This window comes from Pelmatolapia mariae, linkage group LG16_19 (genome assembly GCF_036321145.2).
Source record: "Pelmatolapia mariae isolate MD_Pm_ZW linkage group LG16_19, Pm_UMD_F_2, whole genome shotgun sequence".
In the NCBI taxonomy this organism is placed as follows: domain Eukaryota; kingdom Metazoa; phylum Chordata; class Actinopteri; order Cichliformes; family Cichlidae; genus Pelmatolapia; species Pelmatolapia mariae.
The window spans coordinates 26,899,079-26,922,291 of record NC_086241.1 but is presented as its reverse complement, the minus strand read 5'-3'; the positions used below and the strand labels follow the sequence as shown (position 1 = coordinate 26,922,291).

The 23,213-nt window shown below is 40.3% G+C and overlaps 2 protein-coding genes across 7 annotated transcripts in view; both read right to left on the bottom strand.

Annotated features, from left to right (window-relative positions):
• Positions 1 to 4,366: 4,366 nt before the first annotated feature.
• Positions 4,367 to 8,710, bottom strand: LOC134645922 (interleukin-1 receptor type 2). The gene is made up of 9 exons (XM_063499553.1): positions 8,626 to 8,710; positions 7,317 to 7,575; positions 6,737 to 6,911; positions 6,417 to 6,594; positions 5,855 to 5,944; positions 5,665 to 5,730; positions 5,397 to 5,532; positions 4,700 to 4,845; positions 4,367 to 4,537 (listed from the first exon to the last, which is right to left on the bottom strand). Exons 1-9 carry the CDS (start codon positions 8,708 to 8,710, stop codon positions 4,392 to 4,394), a joined length of 1,281 nt encoding a protein of 426 aa, XP_063355623.1. The 3' UTR covers positions 4,367 to 4,391.
• Positions 8,711 to 15,406: 6,696 nt separating this feature from the next.
• LOC134645088 (mitogen-activated protein kinase kinase kinase kinase 4) overlaps positions 15,407 to 23,213 on the bottom strand; it is a 99,045-nt gene continuing 91,238 nt past the window's right edge. For 4 of the 6 annotated variants that reach the window (XM_063498349.1, XM_063498350.1, XM_063498351.1 and 1 more), the window contains 5 exons: positions 20,328 to 20,428; positions 20,017 to 20,166; positions 19,764 to 19,923; positions 19,308 to 19,447; positions 15,407 to 18,577 (listed from right to left, as the gene is read on the bottom strand). In XM_063498349.1, the coding sequence (XP_063354419.1) occupies positions 18,494 to 18,577; positions 19,308 to 19,447; positions 19,764 to 19,923; positions 20,017 to 20,166; positions 20,328 to 20,428 (635 nt within the window). In that variant the 3' untranslated portion in view covers positions 15,407 to 18,493. The remainder of the gene's footprint in view (positions 18,578 to 19,307; positions 19,448 to 19,763; positions 19,924 to 20,016; positions 20,167 to 20,327; positions 20,429 to 23,213) is intronic. The other 2 variants (XM_063498354.1, XM_063498355.1) reach the window with 2 other exon arrangements.

The window sequence follows — 23,213 nt, the reverse complement described above, 5'->3', positions numbered from 1 at the left end:
GGCACCAATTTCATTAGTGCATGCAATGAGCTTGGAATGAACAAAAAGGTACGCAGGTACCTTTGTGATCAGGGCTGCAGTTGGAAGTTTAACCCATCACATGCCTCTCACGAAGGAGGATCTTAGGAGCCCATAAAAGCCTAAATTTTATCATTATGGATTACACGCTGGCATGGTGGTTAGCACTGTTGCCTCACAACAAGAAGGTCCTGAGTTCAATTAGACCGTCATGAGACAGGTTAGCTTTACCCTACTGACCACAGGTTCAGACATTTGGTGTATGTGCTTGGCTGAGGAGCCAATGGTGCGAAGCTACCATCTGCAGGATTATGACTGAACGCCTCTAAGTCAGAATCCTGCCTAGACGCAGTGATACCGTAGCGCTGTGGATCTTCGGTTGGTCTCGGATAGCCGGCCCGCCGGTGAAGGAAAGCCATTCGTGACTGGGCTGGGGGACGGCCCGACGACGGTCGCCCTTCTCCAATCACGCACTCATGTTTGTGGAAAACCTGGTGCTAAATAACTTTAGCACTTTTGCTAAATACTTTAGCACCAGGGGTGGATTTCGCATATTCTCCCCGTGTTTGCGTGGGTTCTTCTTGGGTACTCTGGCCTCCTCCCACAGTCTACGTGTTAGCCCTGCGACAGACTGGTGGCCTGTCCAGGGTGTAAGATCAGAAAATGAAAACAGTTTATAGTAGGTATGTAAATGATCATTAATCAGTATTATCAACAATAATAGAGGCTTGGGCCGTGGCGGTTATTAAATCAAACAATCCTCACTGTCAGTATTAAAATAAAGCAAAAAAAAAAAAATACACAATGTTAATCAGACTAAAAGCTCTTGATTCAATAGCATTTCTTCAAAAAAAACCAGTGTAAACATAAAGTGTAGCTATACAGAGGTGACGCCTGGGTGTCCCCAGTAGATAGAGGTGTCACCAGAATCGTTATTGTGTATCTGTTGTGTGCCGTTTTCTGTCACATTAAGTGGTTCCAGCAGCCTGAGTGCGTCTGTCTCCCACGTTTCTGCGTGTTATGACGATCACACTGAGCCCTCTTGTGGCTGCACGGGGAGTCCGCCTGAAATGAGAAACCCTGACAGACATGAAAGTCGAGATTTAGCCATTAAATGTCTTTCAGTTGATGCTAAACTTTGATTTTTAATGGTCCTGCTGCACTTTATTAACACTTTCTTAGCCTGTTTTCTGGGGAGAGGATGAATCGAGAACTTTGTGTGTGGACTGCCTGTTTCTCTCCGTGTCAGTGTGCTTTCCGCTGTTACAGTCCAAAGTCAGTCAGGCAGTTAGATGTTGGTGTGGCGGTGTTTGATTGTCTGTATCGGCCATTTACTGGATGTATGTGAAACAGGGCAAATAAGGATGTGGTTTTAAAATTAGGTTACTGTTTCCATGGCCTTGTTTTTATAGGCCTCTGTGGTACTCAGAAATGAACATGTTTACTCTGCAGAAAACGAGGCACTCCTCTGCAGCTGTACCTCTGATGCCCCAATCAGACCACAGGTGCATCACCATAAAGTCTAACAATACAGATTGATTCTTTACCTTTTAAATTCATTGACCATTTAGTGCTGGTTTAGCTCAGTGAGTGAGCAGGTGACCATATGCCATATGGCCAGAAAGCAGTAGGCCTGGGTTGCGGTCCGACCCGTGGCCCTTTACTGCATGTCTTCCCCTCTCTGTCTCCCCGCTTTCCTGTCAATCCACACTGTCTCTATCCAATAAAGGCTAAAGGCCAAAAAAAAATCTTTAAAAAAAAATCTTTTTACCAATATGATAGAATTTCAGTAATATCTCTGTAGTTGTGCGTATCTGGAAAGAGGTTATTGTTCATACATGAATTTCAGACAATATTTGCATCAAATAACGCAGAGAGATACTGTACACTAACTGGTGAAAGATAGTTCCTGTGAGATGTTTTTGTATGTTTGCCTTCTGCTCTTTCACATCCTGCTTAATGACTGGTAGGCAGGGTGTCTCAAGGAGACTGTGGTGTGGACAGCAGCTGTTAGATCTTAAAGCTGTTCTTACTATACATGTAAGTTTAAGATCTGTCAATAAAAACACAGTTTATTCATAAGTATACACTGACTATGGTGTTACCTTGTTAATTCAAGCACCATCCAAGTTAGTTTGGCTTTGTTATATTTATTCTTTTCTGCTTATTTTCTATGTAAATATACAGGTCCCAGTTTTCCCTGGTTGCGACTGTTCCACGACCACCTTTAAAAAATGTACTTTTGGTATTTCAATCACAGTACCCTAAAATGTTGCACTCTCGATAGGAGGTACTTATTTGTACCCTGTAATGGTTTGAGTGCAGGAGAGCAGTCTTTAACCCGCTGTGACAGCTGCACTTACAATAGAATCACCAGTGAACCTAATAAGTGTAGTATGACTAGTATTGACCACTTGAGGAAACCAGAATACCTATTCAAAAGGCTTTGAGGCAACAATGTTAACCCCTATGCCACCAGTACAACTCACAAATACAGAATTGTTGGAATATATTAAATTTCATCCATCCATTCTCTTCCACTTTTCCAACTCAGGGTCTCAGGGAAGGCTGGAATCTATCCCAAGCGTCATGGGACAGGTCGCAAGTCAGTTGCAGGTCTAACACATAGAGCCAGGTAATCATTCATACCTGCAGCCAATTTAGAATCACCTGTTAATCTTAAAAAGAAGCAAGTCTTTGAATGGTGGGAGGAAACCAGAGTACCCAGCAGTAACCCATACAGGCATGGTGAGAGCAGGCAAGGAAAAGCTCTCGCCAGCCAGAGGGTTTGAACCCAGGTCCTTCTTTCACTGAGGCATCATTGTGCTGCCTGCATTAAATGCTTTTAAATTAACTTAAATGCTTAAGGTAAAATTATATTTTATCTGCTGTATTTTTGCATTTGAATTAAATTAAACCACTTCCAAATATGGAAGAATTTAAGTATCTGTTGCAGTGAAGAGAGAGTTGAGTATAAAAGCGAAGCTCTCAATTTACCGGTCAATCTATGTCCCTACCCTCACCTATGGTCACGAGCTGTGGGTAGTGACCGAAAGAATGAGATCGCAGGTACAAGCGGCAGAAATGGGTGGCTGGTCTCTCCCTTAGAGATAGGGTGAGAAGTTAAGCCATCTGGGAGGGGCTCAGAGTAGAGCCGCTGCTCCTTCACATCGAAAGGAGCCAGTTTAGGTGGTTTGGGCATCTGACAAGGATGCCTCCTGGGCGTCTCCTGGGTGAGTCGTTCCGGACATGTCCCACTGGGAGGAGACCTCTGGGCAGACATGGGACATGCTGGAGAAATTAAATCTCTCGGCTTGTCTGGGAATGCCTCGGTGTTCCCCCGGACAAGCTGGAGGAGGTGGCTGGGGAGAGGGAGGTCTGGGCTTCTCTGCTGGCCCTGGATAAGTGAAAGATGGATGGATGGGTGGATGGCACTTGCAAATATTGCATCTTAAAATCTTGATGAAATGGTGCAAGTTTCTGTTTCACCCCTTCAAAAGATACACACAGGCATTTTGAGGCATGGCAGTGGATTGATATCATAAACAAAAATGTGTAACATACTTGACATAGGTCAAGTCAGTTTTGCCATTTAAATGTGTAGATATGAAAGTTTGCAAATTAAGCTCTTCAACAGAACACGATGCTTCCCTGAGAACATTTATTGCACTTTTTAACATACACAGTATAAACACATCAGTAACACTGGTAAACAAGCATTTTGTACTGGAATTTTTTCACCTGTGCCAACTTTGATGATGTTCCAAGTATTGGACAATGAGGATAACTGGACAGAAACAGCACTTCAGCATTTAAGAAATAAGTTTAGTCCTGAGAAAAGTGAAACCAAAATTAAAGAAGATGTTTTTGATGGACCTGAAATCTGGGACCTGATGCTTGACATTGAGCGCAAAAGGAAATTGAAGCCAACTGAATCAGAATAAACACATTATTACAGTTTTGGTGGAAAATAGTTAAAATTCCACTCATTGTCTTGATATATCATTATCCAAGTGTGTCAAAACATCAATGATGTCAGTGTGTATCTCAAACATCTGACGTGTTGTCTTAAATTGGATTTCATGTCTGAATCTGTGTAAAAGAACTAGATAACACAACAGCTCATCTTTTACATGCTTCCAACCTTACAAAAAAAGATTGTTCATCCCGAAAACTATAACATCAATACCAAACATAAAGTTATTCATTTGCTGATTAGCAGCCTTTAGCAGTGGATTTTATGGACAACCCTAAAAAAGATGTGGTGCTGCTCCTGGATATCACACGGAAATAATGCATAACAAAAACAATTTGATGTAAAAGGTAACGTTTAAAAGGAGGTCTCTGATGAGGGAGCGTGCACAGCGTCAGAGCTAGAAGGTGCTGCTCTGCCGAGCCAGAAAGTAATCCATGTTCTTTTTCCTTCTAGGTTTGAAGAGGATGTAGAGAAAGACAGAGACCACTGTGAGGAATGAGATCACAGCCCCTGCAGCCATAACCACCCATGTAAAGGTGGAGTCTGTAGACAGAGACGCAAAGGTAGATTAGTGTTTTTACATATCAAGGTTTAGTTGTCCTGTCTTTGGTTTGTTGAGGTGGTCTCAACAAACCAAAGACAAAAAATATAACTTAACACTGTGTGTGTCGTCAATTTTGCGAGAGTTCGTGAAGAACAGCTCACCTTCTAGTCGAAGCTGTGCAACAACTTCTCGTCTTCCTCCTTTGTTCTGAGTGACACATTTTAACTCCGACTTCTCGTCTTCTTCTGTTATTGGTTCAACAATTAGCCTCAACTCAATCTGGCAGCCTTTGGACACCCTGGTAACCCTGGAAACATAGAGACAAACAGCCGTGTTTTTAATGCTGTGAATGAGTGGTGTCTCTAATGATTACACATAAAGAGTAGTCATTAGAGTCAGAGCTGTTAGCAACACCATACTGGTAGTAGATTATTTCAATACTGGTGGATCAAATATCCATAACAACCTCTCAGAAATGTGTTATTTAACTTGTCTGAGAGGAAGTGGCAAGACACCATCAAAGTTTTTTAAAGACCAGATCCTGTAGGAGCGCAAAAGGTTATGTTGGAAATAGGCATGATCGCAAAGTGTGTTTGGAAGAGCACTATGACCCCGGAGCACAGGGCTTATCTTTAGCATGCACATACACATGTTTGTCTGCTGGCCTTTCATTTGAATTTTCTTTTGCAATTTTTCTCATAATGGTTCCATCCATTTATTCTCTAACCTGCAGTCAAAATCGAAGAAGCTACAATCATTCCAAAGTAGCATCAGTTGAACTCGTAATAATACTTACAATTAAGTTAGATAAGGTTTACGTGTAATTTTAGAACCAGTGCAGACAAAATCAAAAATTACCTTCTTCCCCCCTGCAGAGCGCGCTTGTCAAGGTACGATGACTCTACTGTCTGGCTGTTTACCAACCATGTGACCTCAGTAGAATCTGCTGTTTGACATTCGGTGAGTACCTGACAGAACAGTTCCAGTCCTGAACCTAAAGAAAGTCAGAGGCAAATCTAGATGAGACTTTTAATATAAATTTACAGTCTGTTTGGTTGTATGTTTATTTAAGAATGAGGTTATATTATTATTATTTATTTTAGGACTAAAGAATTTTATCACTCACCATGTGGACTTTCAAAAATGGTTCCATTTAGTGGTGAAACAATCACAGGTGGCTGAACTATTGGAGCTAAAACATAAACAAAGGATTTCTTCATGAACAGTCCCTCTGGGGAATTTGAATTAATCAAATTAAAAATATATATATATACATATACATATACATATATATATATATATATTAAAAAACTCACTGTTGACAGTGCTGGTGCTGATTAACCCAGGGTCAGAGGTCACAGAGAAGTTAGGCACAGTGGATTTGGTTGTGATCTCAGGATCAGGGCCTGGAAGACACATCCAAACAAACGGCTCCTTCAATAATAACAACAGTGGACTATTTGGCACAGTAATAATCATTAATGTGTTTGATGGAGTTCTCTGTGCAGCTCGGTTAAGCCCAGGCTATTTCCCTAGTGGGCCAGTAGAGGGCAGTGCACAGCAACGCTCTAGTTGTAAAGAAGTAAATTGATGATCTTTATGTAAAGTACTTGACCGTTGCACATTGTCATAAAATTAAAGTGATTTGGTTATTTAAGTATTCATTTAATGGATTTTTTAAATGAATACTTAAATAACTTCTCATTTGCTTTGCATGTTTACTTAAAAAGAAGCGTAAGTGTGATCTGTCCTCTAGCCTGACAGTTGTATTATACTTAATAATCTAAAACTATAAATGCAGTAATAGCCATGTTATAGATAAAAACTCTTATTTAACCCACATTTCTCAGCACATGCATGACTTTGCAGGTCACAAACCTTGCACATGGAGAAGAAAGACTCTGCTGACTTTGTACTGCTGGCTGTTAATGCGCACCCTGAGCTTGCAGGTGTAGATGCCTGCATGGGTTCGCTTCACAGCTGGGATCATCAGTTTGCCTCTGTGCTGTTGGAAGGACCCTGCTTTGCCTGGTGGAGGAGCAGTGGTGTTGGAGTCCTGCAAGAAGGCAGCATGTGGTTAAATGACTCATCACTACCAGCCTTAGCCTATTACTTTAAAAGAGTGTAAAAAATAAAACACTTTCAAATGCATCAGGCAGAAAGTTCCTTGCCAAGCGCCGACAGGTTCGTTCACTCACCTTGTACCACTCTATCACGCTGTCCGTCTTGTTGAAGTTACGCAGAGATGGACACTTCAGTGTAAGCTCCTTTCCCACTGGGGCTGTCACTTTATACGTCAGCTTTTTCATGTCTACTGAAGTGGGCTCGTACACGTGCAGCTTGATACTTCCAGTTACGCAGTAGGTCTCATTTCTGGAAACAAAAGTGTTACAAGTGACCAAGTTTTCTCCAGTTTGAAAGTTTCAATCCGGAGAAGAAAGTATAAAAAGAAACATGCTTTCTGCTAGTTTCTGATATGTTGCTTTGTAGCCACCCTGTCTGTAAGTTGGAGGGAGGGCAGTTTTCCATTTAATTTCTAACAAAACAGAAAGTAGTTTAAAAAAAATTGTAAAAATGTAAATGTGAAAAATAATGCTTTTATTTTAGGTGATCATTGCATGTTTAAGTGTTTAAGTGTAGTGACATAAAAACTAAACAATGTTGTCATTTGTTCCTATCAGATTACATATCGGCTTTTGCTAGTTTTACCAGCATCGCCTGTGGAATGAATGGTCTTGTTACTTGGAGAGATCATTTCTCTTGACTCTGGTTAACTACCTGTATGTGCAGGTATATTCCCCTGAGTCTGAAGCCAGAGCTGGGAGGAGCCACAGCTGGTTATCCTGCTGCTGAACACGTCCTTCACCCTGATAGTTTGTGCCCTGCGTCTCATTGTCCTTGGTGATGGAGTACTCAGCGGTTGGGGGGACAATGTTGCGTACTTCAAGAACATGCCTGAATATCGGGAAAGAGAGGATTACTGCTTCACCCTCCACTCTGAATATCGCCACCTCTGGATCGACCAGGTAGCAGCCATCTGCAACAAAAGCATCACTCAAAATTAGCAACTGTGTAAAGATGTGCATTTTCTCAGAACAGCAAAGTTTATTGACTAGGGATGCACTGATTAGAAGAATACTTTGATAATCCCAGTATCTTCTATTAAAACTCTATGTATGTATTTGTTTATTGTTACCAAGGTAACCAAGAAATCTTCATTCTAAAAGTGGCTGACCTTTTTTAGATTGTTTTCAGCTCTATCTGACTAATTTTTAACATTTAACATTTCAATTTTAGTGCAACAGACCAATACCACCGGACACCAACATCAGTAAGTGCCATCCCATTTGCTGATATGAGCAAGCTTCAGTAACCGTCAACATTAGTAACTTATAGTACATATTAGTGCCATGTAGTGATTAGAAACGACACGTGCAAAAAAATCTAGCAGTGCAACTCATAAAGTGTGATTCTCACAAGGCAGTCACACTGTCACATGAGCATTAAGTCAGTATTAGCAAAAACCTCTTTCAGTCCCTCCAACACAACACCTACAGTGCTCAACATTTATTAGACCACCACCCGGTGTAAAGTTGATCTTGCTTAACCATTACAGTAACACTTTTTATGGTTAAGCAACCAGTATGATCAAGCTCTGAGATCCAAATTCTATTTTTTAATGTTAGAATATAATTATCAGATTTTATTTACAGTTTTACGAAAAAGCACATTATTATTTTTTGATGAAGATGCCATACCTAATAATTTGCCAAAAAAATAACTATAATTTTTAGTTTTAAAGAACTTTTTGACAGCCTTCTTTGTGTTTTCTCGTTCTAATAATTTTGGTAACGGCTGTACCTGTAGGCCTTGGGATGAAGTTTTTTCAAAGATCGCTCCCCAGCATCTACATGTAAACATATGTAGAGTGGGTGATGATCATGGAGTCTGCTGTAATAAGATATCTGTCTAAAAAGCAAGATCAACCCACTATAATACTGTAATGATCACAATGCATTCTCTCTGTGATGTATACTACTGCCTCTTACAGTATGCAGTGTGTGTAGTGTAGCTGCTGCAAGCTCACCTTTCGTTGGCAAAGGAGGTAATGGAGGTCTTCCATAAACGCAGCTGATGATGACCACAGCACATGTTAATGGCAAAAAGACCATGATGGCAGTCTGCAGGGAGACAAACGTCTGAAATAAAACATCCACCAGCAAAACTTGTAGTGATGTCTAAACAAGTTGGTTCAGTTGCTTCCAGCGTTCCAGCTTAAATGTTTTGTTTCCAGTAAAACATTTAAGAAAAGGCTTAAGAGTGGAAAAAATAACCCAGTGAGGATTAAAAAAAGGGCATTAAAGCCCAGAAAAATAACAGAGGAAAAACTTCAAATGTTATCCATACAAGAGCCTTTAAACACTGGGCTACTGAGGTATTTTAAGTGTCCTCGCCTCATAAAGCTTTAACAAATCAGCTTTTATGCAAACTCTTTTCAGATTGTAAAGGTTGTGACATCAGCAGATCGTCATCAAAAATGTCGGCAATCCACTTCATCTCGCCCCCACGAGTCAAATTTAGGGAGTTTACCAATGGCACCACATGGGATGACTCATATTAAACCTTCTAAAGTCACTTACATCATAGGTCAGTAAAATGAATAACAATAGTAACTGGAATAAAGATGTAGTATTAAAATATGTTTTTGATGTTCGAATGAACAGAATGGCTTAGTGATAAATTGGGGTTTAGATACTATTTATTCCAACACTAAAGACCTAAACTAGTAGTGAGGAGAGGTGTAACCTATAGCGATTTTTATTAAGATCAGTGCAACAATTTGGTAATATATTGCATATTCAGTCAACAATAAATATTAATTTAGCAGGGGTGGGGAACTCCAGGCCTCAAGGGCCGGTGTCTTGCAGCTTTTAGATCTCACCCTGGGTCAACACACCTGAATCAAAGGATTAGTTCATTACCAGGATTCTGGAGAACTTCAAGACATGTTGAGGAGGTAATTTAAATCAGCTGTGTTGGATCAAGGACACATCTAAAACCTGCAGGACACCGGCCCTCGAGGCCTGGAGTTCGACACCTGTGATCTAAGGACACATAAAAGTGCTACATAATAACATTAGTGTAAGGTCTACTTGTATTTAATTTTTTCTGGATATAGTCTGTTTACTGTATACTATTTGCACACATATAGTAGTATATAGCATACTTTGAAAGTTTTCCGTATTGTATTTAAATGCATTTTGTTAGGCAAGATTTCCATAGTTTTGTTTCCGTGGAAACAAGTGGATTTTCGCTTCTGTTTTCTCCTCCGATTACAAGGATCAGCTGACAGAAGTGAACATTTTCTCGCTCTCTCTTACACACACACACACACGAGTGCCACACACATGCGCGTGTGATAAATCTTTTCCACGCTGAAATCTTCCATGTGTCATTAAAAGGAAGGCCCATAAAGTGTGGGAGTGCCAGTGTTGTAAATGAATATGCATACACGAGTCACAATGCACTGACACATTTTCCAGGATTAAGAGTTTCGATTAAAGCCGAGAACGATTTTATAACTCATTTATTATGACCGTTTTTGTTTTTTTTTACTGCTACTGCCAAACCCATATTAAGCTTACAATGCTATATGTAGTTTCCTTCAGTTTTCAGTTTAAGTATTATATTATAAATACTACATGTGTTCTTATGATAAGCTCAATATTTCATAATTAAATGAACCTTTTGTATTCACAGTACACAGTCTATGACGAAACTAGAGAATTTGACCTCCACTTCAAAAATATATGTCAAATTATTAACGTAATGATGGCGACTTAATTCGACATTAAATCGGAATGCCTTTGCATTTATCGTGAAAATCGCTTTTTTAGGATAAAAAAGAATACACGTCTTCATTGTTGTGATTCAGTAGAACTGTTGGTCTGAGATAGAAACATTTACATTTTTTTCCTACAGTGCACCCATACAAATATTTTTATTTTAGTAGTTTTGGATAAACTCTAAAGTCTCGATCTGTTGTAAACTAACTAGATTTAAACATTTGTGCAACAAAGGAAATATTTAAAGTAACCATGCTGTGACAGTAAAACCCTGCATGGGAGGGTAATTGCTTGCAAATATAACACAACAGAATAAAATATGGAATTTTCGGTACTTATTAGCACATAACAAGCATATTATTGTTAAAACGTTATATATAATAGTTAAGCAGTATTGTTATATAAGCAATCACATGTGTGTACATATAAATACGGTGCACGTGTGTACTTAACCTTACTTTCCTATGATAACATACACAGCAATGCAGTATACTCACGGTGTAAAGGTGAGCGTGGCTGTGGTGGTGGCGGTGGTCCTGGCAGTGTGACACTGGTAACAGGTGGATGTGGTGACAGCATGGACTGAAGCACCAAATGATCAGTTTCCTATTCGCTCAGGGGAAACCTGCAGTCTCTTTTCAATGTTCCCACCCCTCTGAGGTGGAAATTTCTCAGGTTTCCCAATGTAATGCAGTGTGATGTACAGCTCACCACTCAAGTCTGGTGACTCCAGACACACAGTATATACACAAACCTACTCAGATGCACTGTGGGAAAAGACCTATAATGATTTCCAAACAGTTTCCTGAGTCTAAAGGCAGCATTCTTGTCTTACATCTGTTTACAGCTGCCGCTCACTGGAATGAGCTGCTGCTTGTGTCTGCATGGACATCTCTGTTTGTTTTAACACATGAACACACATCATCACGAGCGTCACAATGTACTCACAGCCAGCAATGCTGTGTGGAGCCATGCAGGCAGTTCCCCCTGTTGAGATATTGAGCTGCCTTTAGTCACCCCCGTCATAAAGGGGTTTGCACTTTCACTGTGGTTCTGAAATTACTTTTTAAAAATTGTGTTCATCGAAAAGCTGTCATTTAAAAGACTACTTTTTTTCCCCCTCAAAACCTTTCTGCTTTCTTACCACTCTTTCTTACAAGCTCTAAGCAATTTGGACACAATAAGGCAATTTGTTTATTCACAGTTGTGATTAAACTGGTGGAGTAGGACAGCTCACCAGCTCTGGCGACACCTTAGTATGTGAACGTGCACACCTTCACATAAGCAGGGAGCATTTGACATTTCACTAAGCAGAAACGAGAAAAGCAGCAGTTTTGCTGATGTCGACATGATAAATGATTTAATGTTAGCGTAGCTGAAACTGTTACTCATTTGGGATCTAAACCTTTAGTCATAAAATTACTGGAATTCTGGATTTCAATGTTCTTATTATAAGATATATAAACTTTTCTTCGAGGGATCTAAAGACATTTGCAACTACTTTATTCATCATTTATATACCATTACTCCTCCTCAGTATGCCATTTATAAATACAGATATTATTATGACTATGATTATGATTATTACTAGCAGTGATGGTGTAACACTCATGGCTGTACAAAGTGTAACAGTAACAGATGGATAAATATATCTGTTTTTATAAATGGCATACTGAGGAGGCGTAATGATATATAAATGCTGAATGAAGTACTTGCTAATACATTATTAATGCTTAACAGTGTGGCACTGATATAAAGTATTACCTTTTATTTATATTATGTATTTTGAGAGCATAATCTAGCTCAGAGGTGGATGCCTCAGACAATCAGCCAGGCAGTGTTATTGGATTTAGCACTGAAATAGTTTTAAAGGCTTTTTCTAATAACTGATTTGCAATTTAACACAATAAGCTTACATTAGGTCACACTATATACTACTGAAAAACAGAAACCTACTTAGACGCTGCATTAAAAATTATACATTTATTTTACATTTAAAAAGTGTAATGTGTTTTAAAAAAAGAAAAAAGAAAAGAAAGGATCCAAACTCTTCCATTTTGAGGTTTTTTGTTTCCCTCGGCCAAATTTGTTTGCTCAAACATTTAGAAAATGATATGCATAAGTTCTGCATATGTCCACAAAGCTTGCCCTCCGTATAACTAGAACAAAACACAATTGCAGTATAGTTTTATTTTATTTCAATTAGTCTTATAAGCATAAATATCATTGCAGTAGATTTTCCAATATCCACAAATATAAACTGTGTTGGAAGAAGAGAAACTTGGCATCCAGCTTTGCAATTATTATTAAAACACAGCTTCGTAGTAGCGCAGTAACTCATTGCTCTGTCACCTCCTTGCGTAGCAAACACAGCGTCCATCTCTTGCGCATTATTCCTGCATTGCTCACTTTGATCCTGACTGGACATTTTCCAGTGTAGAAATATGCCTCTGTATGACATGAAAACACTGAAGTGATGGAAGTGATGGGAAATAATCCCATATCAGGGTAGTATCCGCAACACAGGAAAAGGTTCCTGTTTAGATTCAGTGTATTTGATTACAAGTGAGACCAGCACATGTAAATAAAAGTACTTGACTACATTCTAGAAAATGGCAACTTTGTGTCACAGTCCTTTTGAACTTTAGCCCAGTGTATCCATATAATGTGTAATCCTGTAATCCTCCACCTGCAAACTCATGAGTCCCATTATCCTCGACCAGCTCCTTTATCAAAACCTGCTTTAGCAGCTGTGTCACGTGTGACATTTTGTGTAAAGCTACGATAGTTTCCCATTAAGGTAATATTTATGCATTCAAGAAATGGAATGAATAAACATGCAAACGTATGGGCTTTGACACGTACGCCAGAGATAAACATTTTATGGTTGCTGTAGCCTTTTCCAAATAGTTTATCCAACAAAAATAACATTATTTATTACACACTTGGTATCAGAAGACAGGAACGGGGGGATAATGCACAGCTATGCACAGGCCTTTATCACACACACACACACGCACACACATATCCAAATTAGCCAGTATATTTAACGGATGCAGGTTAAAAGGTGACCAAGACAGAACATGCCGTTCGTTTGATGACTGGACTTTGAGGAAGCAGAAGATGTTGCGAGTTTTGGGAATTTTCGAATTCGCCTCAGCATCTGTAGATACGAATACTGGATAGATGACTAAACAGTTTGACACGTTGGCTTTGTTGTCCAGTGCTAAGAAATCTACCTTCTAGCGAGTCGACATCCAGCAACAGGCCAATTTCTGTTTAAGAACCTGTTGATCAGCTGAATATTAATTGACAATGTCGTGCTTAACTGAAAAGAGCACTTCCTTTGGGGGGCACAGAAAAAATGCAGAACCAAGAAGTGAGCTTAAAAAAACGTTTAATTGTTTTCATATGTTTTATTATTTATTATTGCAGGGCTACCATCTGTGAATGAAGTATGTATACTGACATTTGTACATTAGAACACATCTAAGAAGGTGAGATTCGACTCCCCATGTGCTGTAAAATCTGCTGCTCACAGGAAAGAACACAGACAATAAATGCCATTGTTTCATCACCCAATGTGACAAAGTACAGCTTGCATGGAGTCAGCCAGAGCAGTTAAACTAAATTACAGCTGACCCCAAACCCTGAGTAATGTAAAGTTTGAGATGATTTGAACTTTGCGCTGAAAGCAGCCATCAGAAGATGAGTACACTGTGCTCATAAAGGCATGACGTGGTCAACGACAGTACTCAGGTGAGCTGTAGCTTTGAAACAATGCTCAGTACTGATGTGCTAAGTGTTGCAGGAAAATACCACCCACACCAATGCACCGACCCATCCAGCAGACTCATCAGACCAGCATTCTTCCAGTCTTCAACTTCAACTTTTAAGTGAACCTGTGAGATGAGTGCATTATTATTATTGCCTTCCTATCAGCTCAAAACCGTCTGGCCATTCGCTTTTGACTTTTAGCATCATTGCGGTGACTGAGTGTGGGAGTTCAACACTGCATTTATCAGAGTGTGAATGTGTCTTACTGTGACGCAGTAAGCACTTAGACATAAAAAAAAGTATATGGGTGAATGTTGTATACGTGGGAAAGTCTCTCAGATCTTCCTTATTGAACTTGCGCATAAGCTTCATTAATAACATTGCCTTTCTAATGTTCAGCTTCAACTTCAGCAGGAAGTCATGATATGTGATACGTCTTGATATATGCCTAAATGCACTGAGTGGTTTGCACGTGGTTGGTATTTTTGGGTCAACAGGCAGCTAAACAAGTTTCCCTAGTAAAGTATCTGTGACTGTATGTAGTTAAAAGTTTATAGTAGTAAACTTAAACATTAAAAGAGATCAAACAGAAAATAACACTTTCACACAGCCCCAACCGGCCCCTACCCGAGTCTGGTTCTGCACGAGGTTCCTTCCTTCCTATTGTCGCCAAGTGCTTGCTCGTAGGGGGTTGTCTGATTGTTGTGTTTTCTCTGTATTACTGTAGGGCCTTTACCTTAAAATATAAAGCACCTTGAGGGGACTGTCATAACTTGGCGCTATATAAATAAAATTGAATTGAATATAAATAATTCAAAAAGCTGTTATCTTTCAGAGAGTAAGCTGTTCGTGTGAATGAATACCTTCTTGCACAAGATATTCTGAGAAAATTACCTTTTCTTATTACTTCCCTTTTTAGCTGAGCTCAACAAGAATTCAGAATTTACAACATGCCAGTAAGGTAACTGGACTTTACCGTGTCGGAAATAAAGGAACAATCAATATAATCCAAGCTTTTTTTAGTGCATTGCATCGTGTAGCTGAGCAGAAATGGTAATTTCGTCTGAAAACAATACTCACAATTTCCACAAACATAAAGCATTTGTCGAAATCGCCCCATACATGCAACCGATGTGTTCCATTTTGGTCTGTTGGCCAATACCTGTTACAACATGTCTGTTTTCAATATGTGCGTGCGTGTACTTGGGGAGCAAACATCACAGAGAGGCCAAAGACGGAAGGGCACAACATTGTTGTTTTAAAATTACTTTTAAAGTTTATTCAAAGAAAACAAAAAAAAAACTTTCAGGAAAATACATGACTTCCTGTCATACACAGAGAGGACATAAGTTAGAGTAGCACGGCAGAAACAGCAGAGGAAAAAACACGTTGCCTCACGTCCAAGTCTGCAGGGAACGTTACTGTAATGTTTCCATGTTGAAGCAGCGTTGTGTGAATACCTGAAATGAACAACACGTGTGTTCTTTGTTGTGGAAAAAGTTAGCAAGGTTGGGAGAAATGACAAAGAAAAATAAATAAAAACTAACAAAAAATTTAAAATATCCAATAAAAAGTGGGCTCAAAAAGCAGAAAGTATGAGTTAAAGAACTAAGATGCATTATGCTCTCAAACATAAATACCATGATGCACATTAGTGTAACAAAACATTGCCTCTGTAAACAGTTTCTCCACCTAAGGTGAGTGTAATAATATTAAACCACCGCAGTCGCATAGTTACGTTTACATAGACTTACAGAAACAACAGAAACTATTGTTAAGCTTCTCAACTAGCTCTAAAACTTAAGAATACACAATGCTTCGAGTGATTTTTTTTAGGTTTTTTTGTTGTTGTTGGTTTTTTTTTGAAAGAAAGGATTTCCAAGTAGTGGTTCTTATAACAACAGGTTTACACGTTTTAAATGCTGCCCTCTTGGCACTTTTTCCAACACAAGCCTGCAAGCAAGTGATTCGTCTCAATCGGCTGAAGAGCTCGTTCTTTCTTTAGATCAATAAGAATATCGATAATAGCCACAAATTATTTTCATGAATTCAATACAGCCACTCATCAAGGCCTTGATGCAAGAAGAGACACACACACCGAGCACTACTGCACACGCAGACCTCAGACAAAAGCACTGGGGCCCGAACGGCTTCTCCATACAGAGGTTTGTGACATAAACTAAGTGACCAACAGTAACCTTATCGTCAAAGACCCAAGACCCAACACCCAAGATAAGCTTGTTTGTGTCCTGACAAAAGGTGTGTTTGGATATGAAGTCATAGATCGGACTCTCCCCTTGCTCTTCCTGTGAGCAAACGATGAGAATCATTGCAAAAAAGGAAGGAAAAAATCCCGCTGGGCAAAGATCGTCAATGCTGAAGGTTGTTGCTCAGTCTTTCGCATACAGGGAACTTCAATAACAGCTGGGACATGAGGGGGTTATGGAGGGGCACAAAATAGACAAACTATTCCTTCCTATAAAAAAAGAAAAATGGGGATTCTCTCGTCAGTTCCTTCACAAACAGCCGAGTGAGGGAAAAATCTCTGCTCAGTGTTGCCTGTTTGGAGACACTTCATCACAGTAACACTGAAATCCAGAGTCTGAGTGCTGAATCAATAAAGGCGCGCGTGTTCTCGTTTGAACGGGAAAGCGGCGAGAAACGCTCCTCAGCTCTGACACACAGATTGCCGAAGGCTGCGAAACAAATACGGAATCGAAATATGTACATCTGACGCAGAGGCTCTGCTGCCGCCGCCGCAGCTTCGACTCCAAAACCGAACACCTAGGATTGATCACTCGTGACAAGATACAAAGCAAAAACATCTCATGCCTTGGACCACCACACAGTAATAAGTCTTTCTACATTCTTGACACTTAGTGCATTGAATACATATAAATGTTCTAAATGAAGCATGAAATGAGTCGAAATCATGAAATGGAAGATGGAAATCCGCCTCCTGTGCCGAAACAAACCCGCTGACCACGTGTTTACCTCTCTGCCACTTAAACCCAAATCTGCCGAAGCGATGCCGAACTGTTGACGGCACACGCGCACACATACACGTACTAAACTTTCTCATCTACATTATCACTCGATTTTTTTCCCTCTCTCCACGTTATATCTGTTTTATTCACAGCAGTTCAAGTTTCTCGAGTTAAGATCAGGTCGTCATGCTTCCCCGCCGCCGGTCCGACACGACAAAAGTTCCCAAAGCTTTATTTGTACATAGACACTTTATTTAATATTTTGGATCACACCCGCATTGCGTTCTTTTCATACGGACACACCTTACACTTCTGTGGTTTTAGAGCAAGCAAGTTGTGTAGGTGGATGTGTGTGAATGATTAAAAAAAACAAGGTAAAAGACATGTTTAACTCCACATAGTTACACTTATCTTCAAGGAATAATAATGATTCAAAAAATACTATTCTGAAATCCATCACCTACACCAACTCTCTCTCCGCCCTCCCCTTCTTTTTAAAGCGCGTGTCCGATACAACACTATACTTCAACCACACACACGCACACCCTCGTGTTTGAGTCCTGTCAACCTGACCTTTGTGGTAAAAACCTTCAATATTAGGTCCCTTTCTCATGCTTGTCACTGAGCCTCCAGCTCATTGGACAAACCAGCATGTTAGCAGTAGGTGGACCAAACAGAAGTACATTTACACACACACACACACACACACACACTATTGTAGCATTAATACAACACACTCTAGAGCCCCACCAGCCCCACGCTCACAAGAAGGGGCGGATGGTGGGAACATGGGGCAGAGGGGGGGACTCCCTTACAAGAGGCAGACCTGCAGAAGGTAGTAGCAGTGGTAATAAGAACAATAGCGGTAGCAATAGTAGTAGAAGACCTCAAGCTTACTGACCAACCCGGGAAAGGATGCAGAGGTACAAAAATCTATCCGATCGCAATGCATCCGATGAGCACCAAGAAAACTGAGAGGGAAACAAAACGTTGCTTGCCCCTCCCTTTTCTTGAATTCACATTTACAGTATTACTACTTCCTTTCATTTATTAACCTTTGATTTCATTATGCGCGTTTATAAGTCGTCGCTTCGGATTTTACGGAAGGGACCGACGACTTGACTGGCTGTCTCTGCGTCGCAGGCAGACCCAGCAAGGCTGCAGCTACAGGGCGTTGCTGTCGACTGCTCCAGACGGCTGGTAGGTTGCTGTGTTTGTTCTCGTTTGGTTGTCCGAGGGCTGACAAGACATCAATGGTGGTTTTCTGAGATCCAGTGTTAGAGAGAGGGGGAGGACAATGAGGAAGATGAGGAGAAGGAGGAGAAAGAGGGCAGGCCGTGGACCTCTACCAGCTCAGCAGGTTGCTTCGGCCCAGAGTCATGAAGTACACCTGGCTGGAGCCTCCAGAACGTACAGAGGCGAAAAACACCTGAGGAGACAAAGTGAGGTTTTACTGCTCAGCACAGTCTGAGCACAAATGTTGTAACTGAAAGTGCCGGCGATTAAATACAGTGTTAAAAACCTAAACCTTTAAATATATATATAAACTTGTATATATGAATATTCAAATAAAATTATCTGGGGAGGTCTTAAATGATTTCACGAGTCACTAAAATTCAAAAACAAAACTCGGGTGGTTAAAAGTTTCTTCATTCATTTGTCATATGTTACCAGCACTCGAAAGTTCCCATTATTTACCGCACATGCTGTCAAAAATACAGACCCACAAAAAGAGAAAAACAGTCCAAAAAAAGAGAGAAGAGAAACTAGAGCGGCCTTAAGTTACTTCCACAGCTGAGTCAACAGAAATTGTGCAAACAAATTTGATGCCAGGATTTAGCTTCACAGCTAACCTTGCATATCTGATGTATGTAGTCACCGTGTGTTTGCATGTAACTGAAGACATAAGGGGAGCCATTTTCATGTTTCATCACTTAAAATCTGTAAACAAAATCAGTTTAAGTTTAAAAGGTGCTTCTCAGATGGCCTGCAGTCAAGTTGGAGGAGCTGGTCTTATTTACTTGGAGGAGGGTTTTCTTGTGTTTTATTTTTATCGAGCAAACACAAAGTTGACTAATCCCAAAGATGTGCACGAGTCATGCGAGTTGGTTAGGTCACTGGCAGCGGCGCTAATCAGAAAGCTGGCATGCCAATCTCACCTTGTCATTTCTTTCACAGAGGAACTTGAGTCGCTGAGCTCTCTTGTGCATGAAGACGCCGTCCAGGTGACCGGTCTCCACAGAGCGGATCTCGATGGCCTTCTCACCCCAACCCATGATTTGGTTAGACCGAATGTAGGCTGTGAAGAGATGTTTTAGTTAGTATACTGATATCTAACTCTATTTAAAAAAACAAGACGAAGAAAATGTTAAATCCCTAGACCAGAGGTGTCAAACATAAATGTGTTAAAACAGCAGACTTGTTGATGATTTTTAATCATTAACAGAAAAAATTAAAATGCACTACTTTAAAAAAAACAGGTGCAAAGGTGTAGGTGCAGGGACACTTTAGCTCTTGGAGGGTTGTGAGGCAAAAAGGCTGGGCAACACTGACCTAGACAGACAAGAAAACATTATGGGGCAGGTGTTTGTATAGCTTTTCACCCAGTTACTCACCCACTGAGGTGGGCATCTCCCCCCACTGCAGCACCACGTCCTTGGTGATGCGTCCGTAGGTGTTGACATAAACACCCTCGTCCTCGTAGCACACGAGCAGTTCAATGCCGTCAGTGTTCGGCAGGATGATGATTGCGTGAGACTGGATGCTCGTCTGGATCTGGAGGAAAAACAACAGACATTATAAGAGTGACTCCTCTTTTAACACATACAACAAACGAGCACGTGCGTTATTTTACAGCTGTGTTCTTACGTGTGTGGGTAGGTAGATGTCGTAAACGGCCCCAGAGTCGACATCCACGGCGTGAAAGCCTGAGCACGAGCCATAGATTACCTTTAACCTCTGACCTTCCTCCACGGTCAGATCAACCAGCAGCGGCTTATGCACCAGATCACCAAAAGACTGAGGCGCACACAGATCAGAAATCTTAGTCTTTCAGCTTAATATCAGTAAATATTTGCCAAAACACAGAGATGATAGATTGCTATCATTTGGAAAAGAAAAAACACAAAGAGCACAATAACAAGCAATAGCACCAACAACTAGCTGGTCGGTTTCTTTACCTTGAAGGCCATGAACTTGTGGTAGGGCTTGGGTGCCCAGGCATAGACCTCCACAGAGTTCTTCAGAGCCAGAACCAAGAATTTGATCCTCTCATATTTCACTGGGGAAATAAAAATCTGAATAAATCACTTGAAAATAACATGATTACCACAGGGCAGGAGAGTAGTGTGGGCTCATCTCTGCTTACCAACTTAATATTGCAAAAAAATGGAGGGAGAAAGTTATTATTTTAACTGATGTTTATTTGGGTTTAATCTGAAATATTCACATCAGTTTGTATTGCACCACAGAAACAACAATTCCTGGCAACTTAAAAAGAAAACGGTTAGCCCAGAATGCCTGCACAATTTAATTAACAGAAAGTGTCTGCTTTCAGCTTACATCTATGTAGAATAACAGAAATGTCCTCTAAACCCAACCCCCGGTACAAGCTTACTTTTTGCAAATCATCTGAGGAACACAGTTAAATGTGCACTCTCAGCTCTTTTTCCCTATGTCCACATAAACTCACTGTTTTGGCAACAGTGTTACAAATGTTACTTTTCCAATATTGATTTTCTCATCATTGCTGCAATGTCCTGTACTTTCCACAAGTGCTGATTCAAGACAATAATGAACATGCATGAATAAAGCTGTTGGACAGGAAACGGATTCCTCAGCCAACAGCTCTGATCACTAGATAGGAGTTTCCAACAGGAAGTGCCAGTCTTCGCACAGTGGCAATAAAATCATGAAGGACATTCTGAATTTTAGACAGGACGGTCTACTTGTATGTCTTCTCGGATGCTTTTACCACATTATTACTTAATCAAGGGTTTTCATTCCCCGATTTATCAATGGCATGTAGGTTCCCAAAGCACATACCCGATTTGAATTCCCACATATGAAAAGCACAAAGCAGAAACTAAAGGCTGATATTGCAATGTGTTTGTTGTTGTTTTACATTGTTAAGCACTTTGTGCAGCATGGACTGTTTGGAAATGTGCTATATCAGGTGGTCCAACTCCAGTCCTTGAAAGCTACTGTCCTGCAGCTTTTAGATGCATCCTTGAATCAAATGAACGGCTTGTTATTAGGCCTTTGCCAAACTTGATGGCATGCTGAACCATTTAATTCAGCTGTGTTGGAGTATGAATGCATCTAAAAGCTGCAGGACAGTAGCTCTCGAGGACTGGAGTTGGACACCCCTGTGCTATATAAATAAACATGACCTTGACCTTTTGATCCCTGTTAATTTAAATTTTTTGTTTTGTTGTGTTTGTTTGTATTTGTAGTTTCAATTCAATTCCATTTTATTTATATAGCGCCAAATCACAATAACAGTTGCTTCAAGGCACTTTATATTGTAAGGCAAAGAAAAAAGATAATACAAAGAAAACCCAACAATCAGACGACTGCAAAACTAGATGAACAAGAACTTTGGCCACAGGGGGAAGGAAAACTCCCTTTTAACAGGAAGAAACCTCCAGTAGAGCCAGGTTCAGCGAGAGCCGGCCATTTCCCGTGAGTGGTTGGGGGTGAGGGGAGGTAGACAGGTCAGAGATTTCTCCTGTGACATTTAGTTTTAGTCTTCATGTCTCAGAAAAATGTGGGAATCACTTTATTTATTTTATTATTTAGTAAAGCACTGAATAATTAAAAAGTATCATGTACATGGATCTGTTCTGTTCAGAAAGCTGCATAGCTACAGCCAACTTCCCAGAAGAGAGTAACCTCTCCTAGTAGTTCACTGAGTTTTACATGAGAATGAGCATCTGTCTAACCGGTTAAAACTGGTGGGGAGAAGCTGCTTGTTTTGCAGGCAGTGAGCTAAGAGCAGGGTTCGTACGCTTTTTTCAGGGTCAAATTCAAGCAGGTCCCTTTTTAAGCTTTTCCAGCACAACACATCAAAACCTATGTTTTTGGGGGGTTTTTTCTGAATAAAACAGTGGCGTGTACTCCGGGAAGAAACGGTAAAAACGGGTTTTTTATGGAGAGCGCTAGCAAACACGCTTTGCTTGTGAGTGAAAAAAGAAAAAACACTCCTTCCCTATTGGTGGAAAAATGTACCATGTCGACCAATCAAAAAATGATACGGCAACATGTGGTATTTGGTTGTTGGGAAGAGAGAGAGAGCGAGTGAGCGAAAAAGAGAGAGAGAGTTTTACGTGGATGTAACACCTATCAACACAATTTACCAAACTGGTATATAGCTTGAAGTCCGCACGTTCGACCCAAGCTGAAATGGAGACTCTGGGTCCGTCGACCCCAGAGGGTTAATCAGAAAGCCTTAAGTTGGCTAGTTATGTATCGGGCTAATGTTTAAAGCTTTCACTTGAGTAAATTAACTCATATTACTGCTAAGTAATGTTAGCTAAGTTCACAGCATATTCCATAATAGCGCTGCCATACTGCATAACACTCAGTGCATTTCAATCATTTCTCCAGCGAGTTTGATAGCTAGCAAAATAATAATCATAATTAAAAAAAAAAAATAGCATGTGTAACGTACGCGTACTGGAAAATTATTTACTAGGACTCACCTATCATGCGACTGGAGAACGCAAACTCCGCCATTGTTGTTTTCCATCAAACACTCATTAAAACAGCAACCTACAGGTATGTTAGCGCACTTATCCCCGACTGTCCGGGGGAGGGGCGGGGTCACATATTGAAACAGACGCAAGGCAGCCCAAGCGGGGAAATTTTGCTTTTGCGTCTCATTTTATTTCTCTATCTGATAAGAAAACAATTCAATCAGACAGCTATTTATTGTGAATGAAATACAGTTACATTTTCAAGCACTTTTAAGCACCACATCTGAAATTCAAGCACTTTTCAAACCTTGAAAAGACGACATTAGAATTCAAGCATTTTCAAGGATTTCAAGCACCCGTACGAACCCT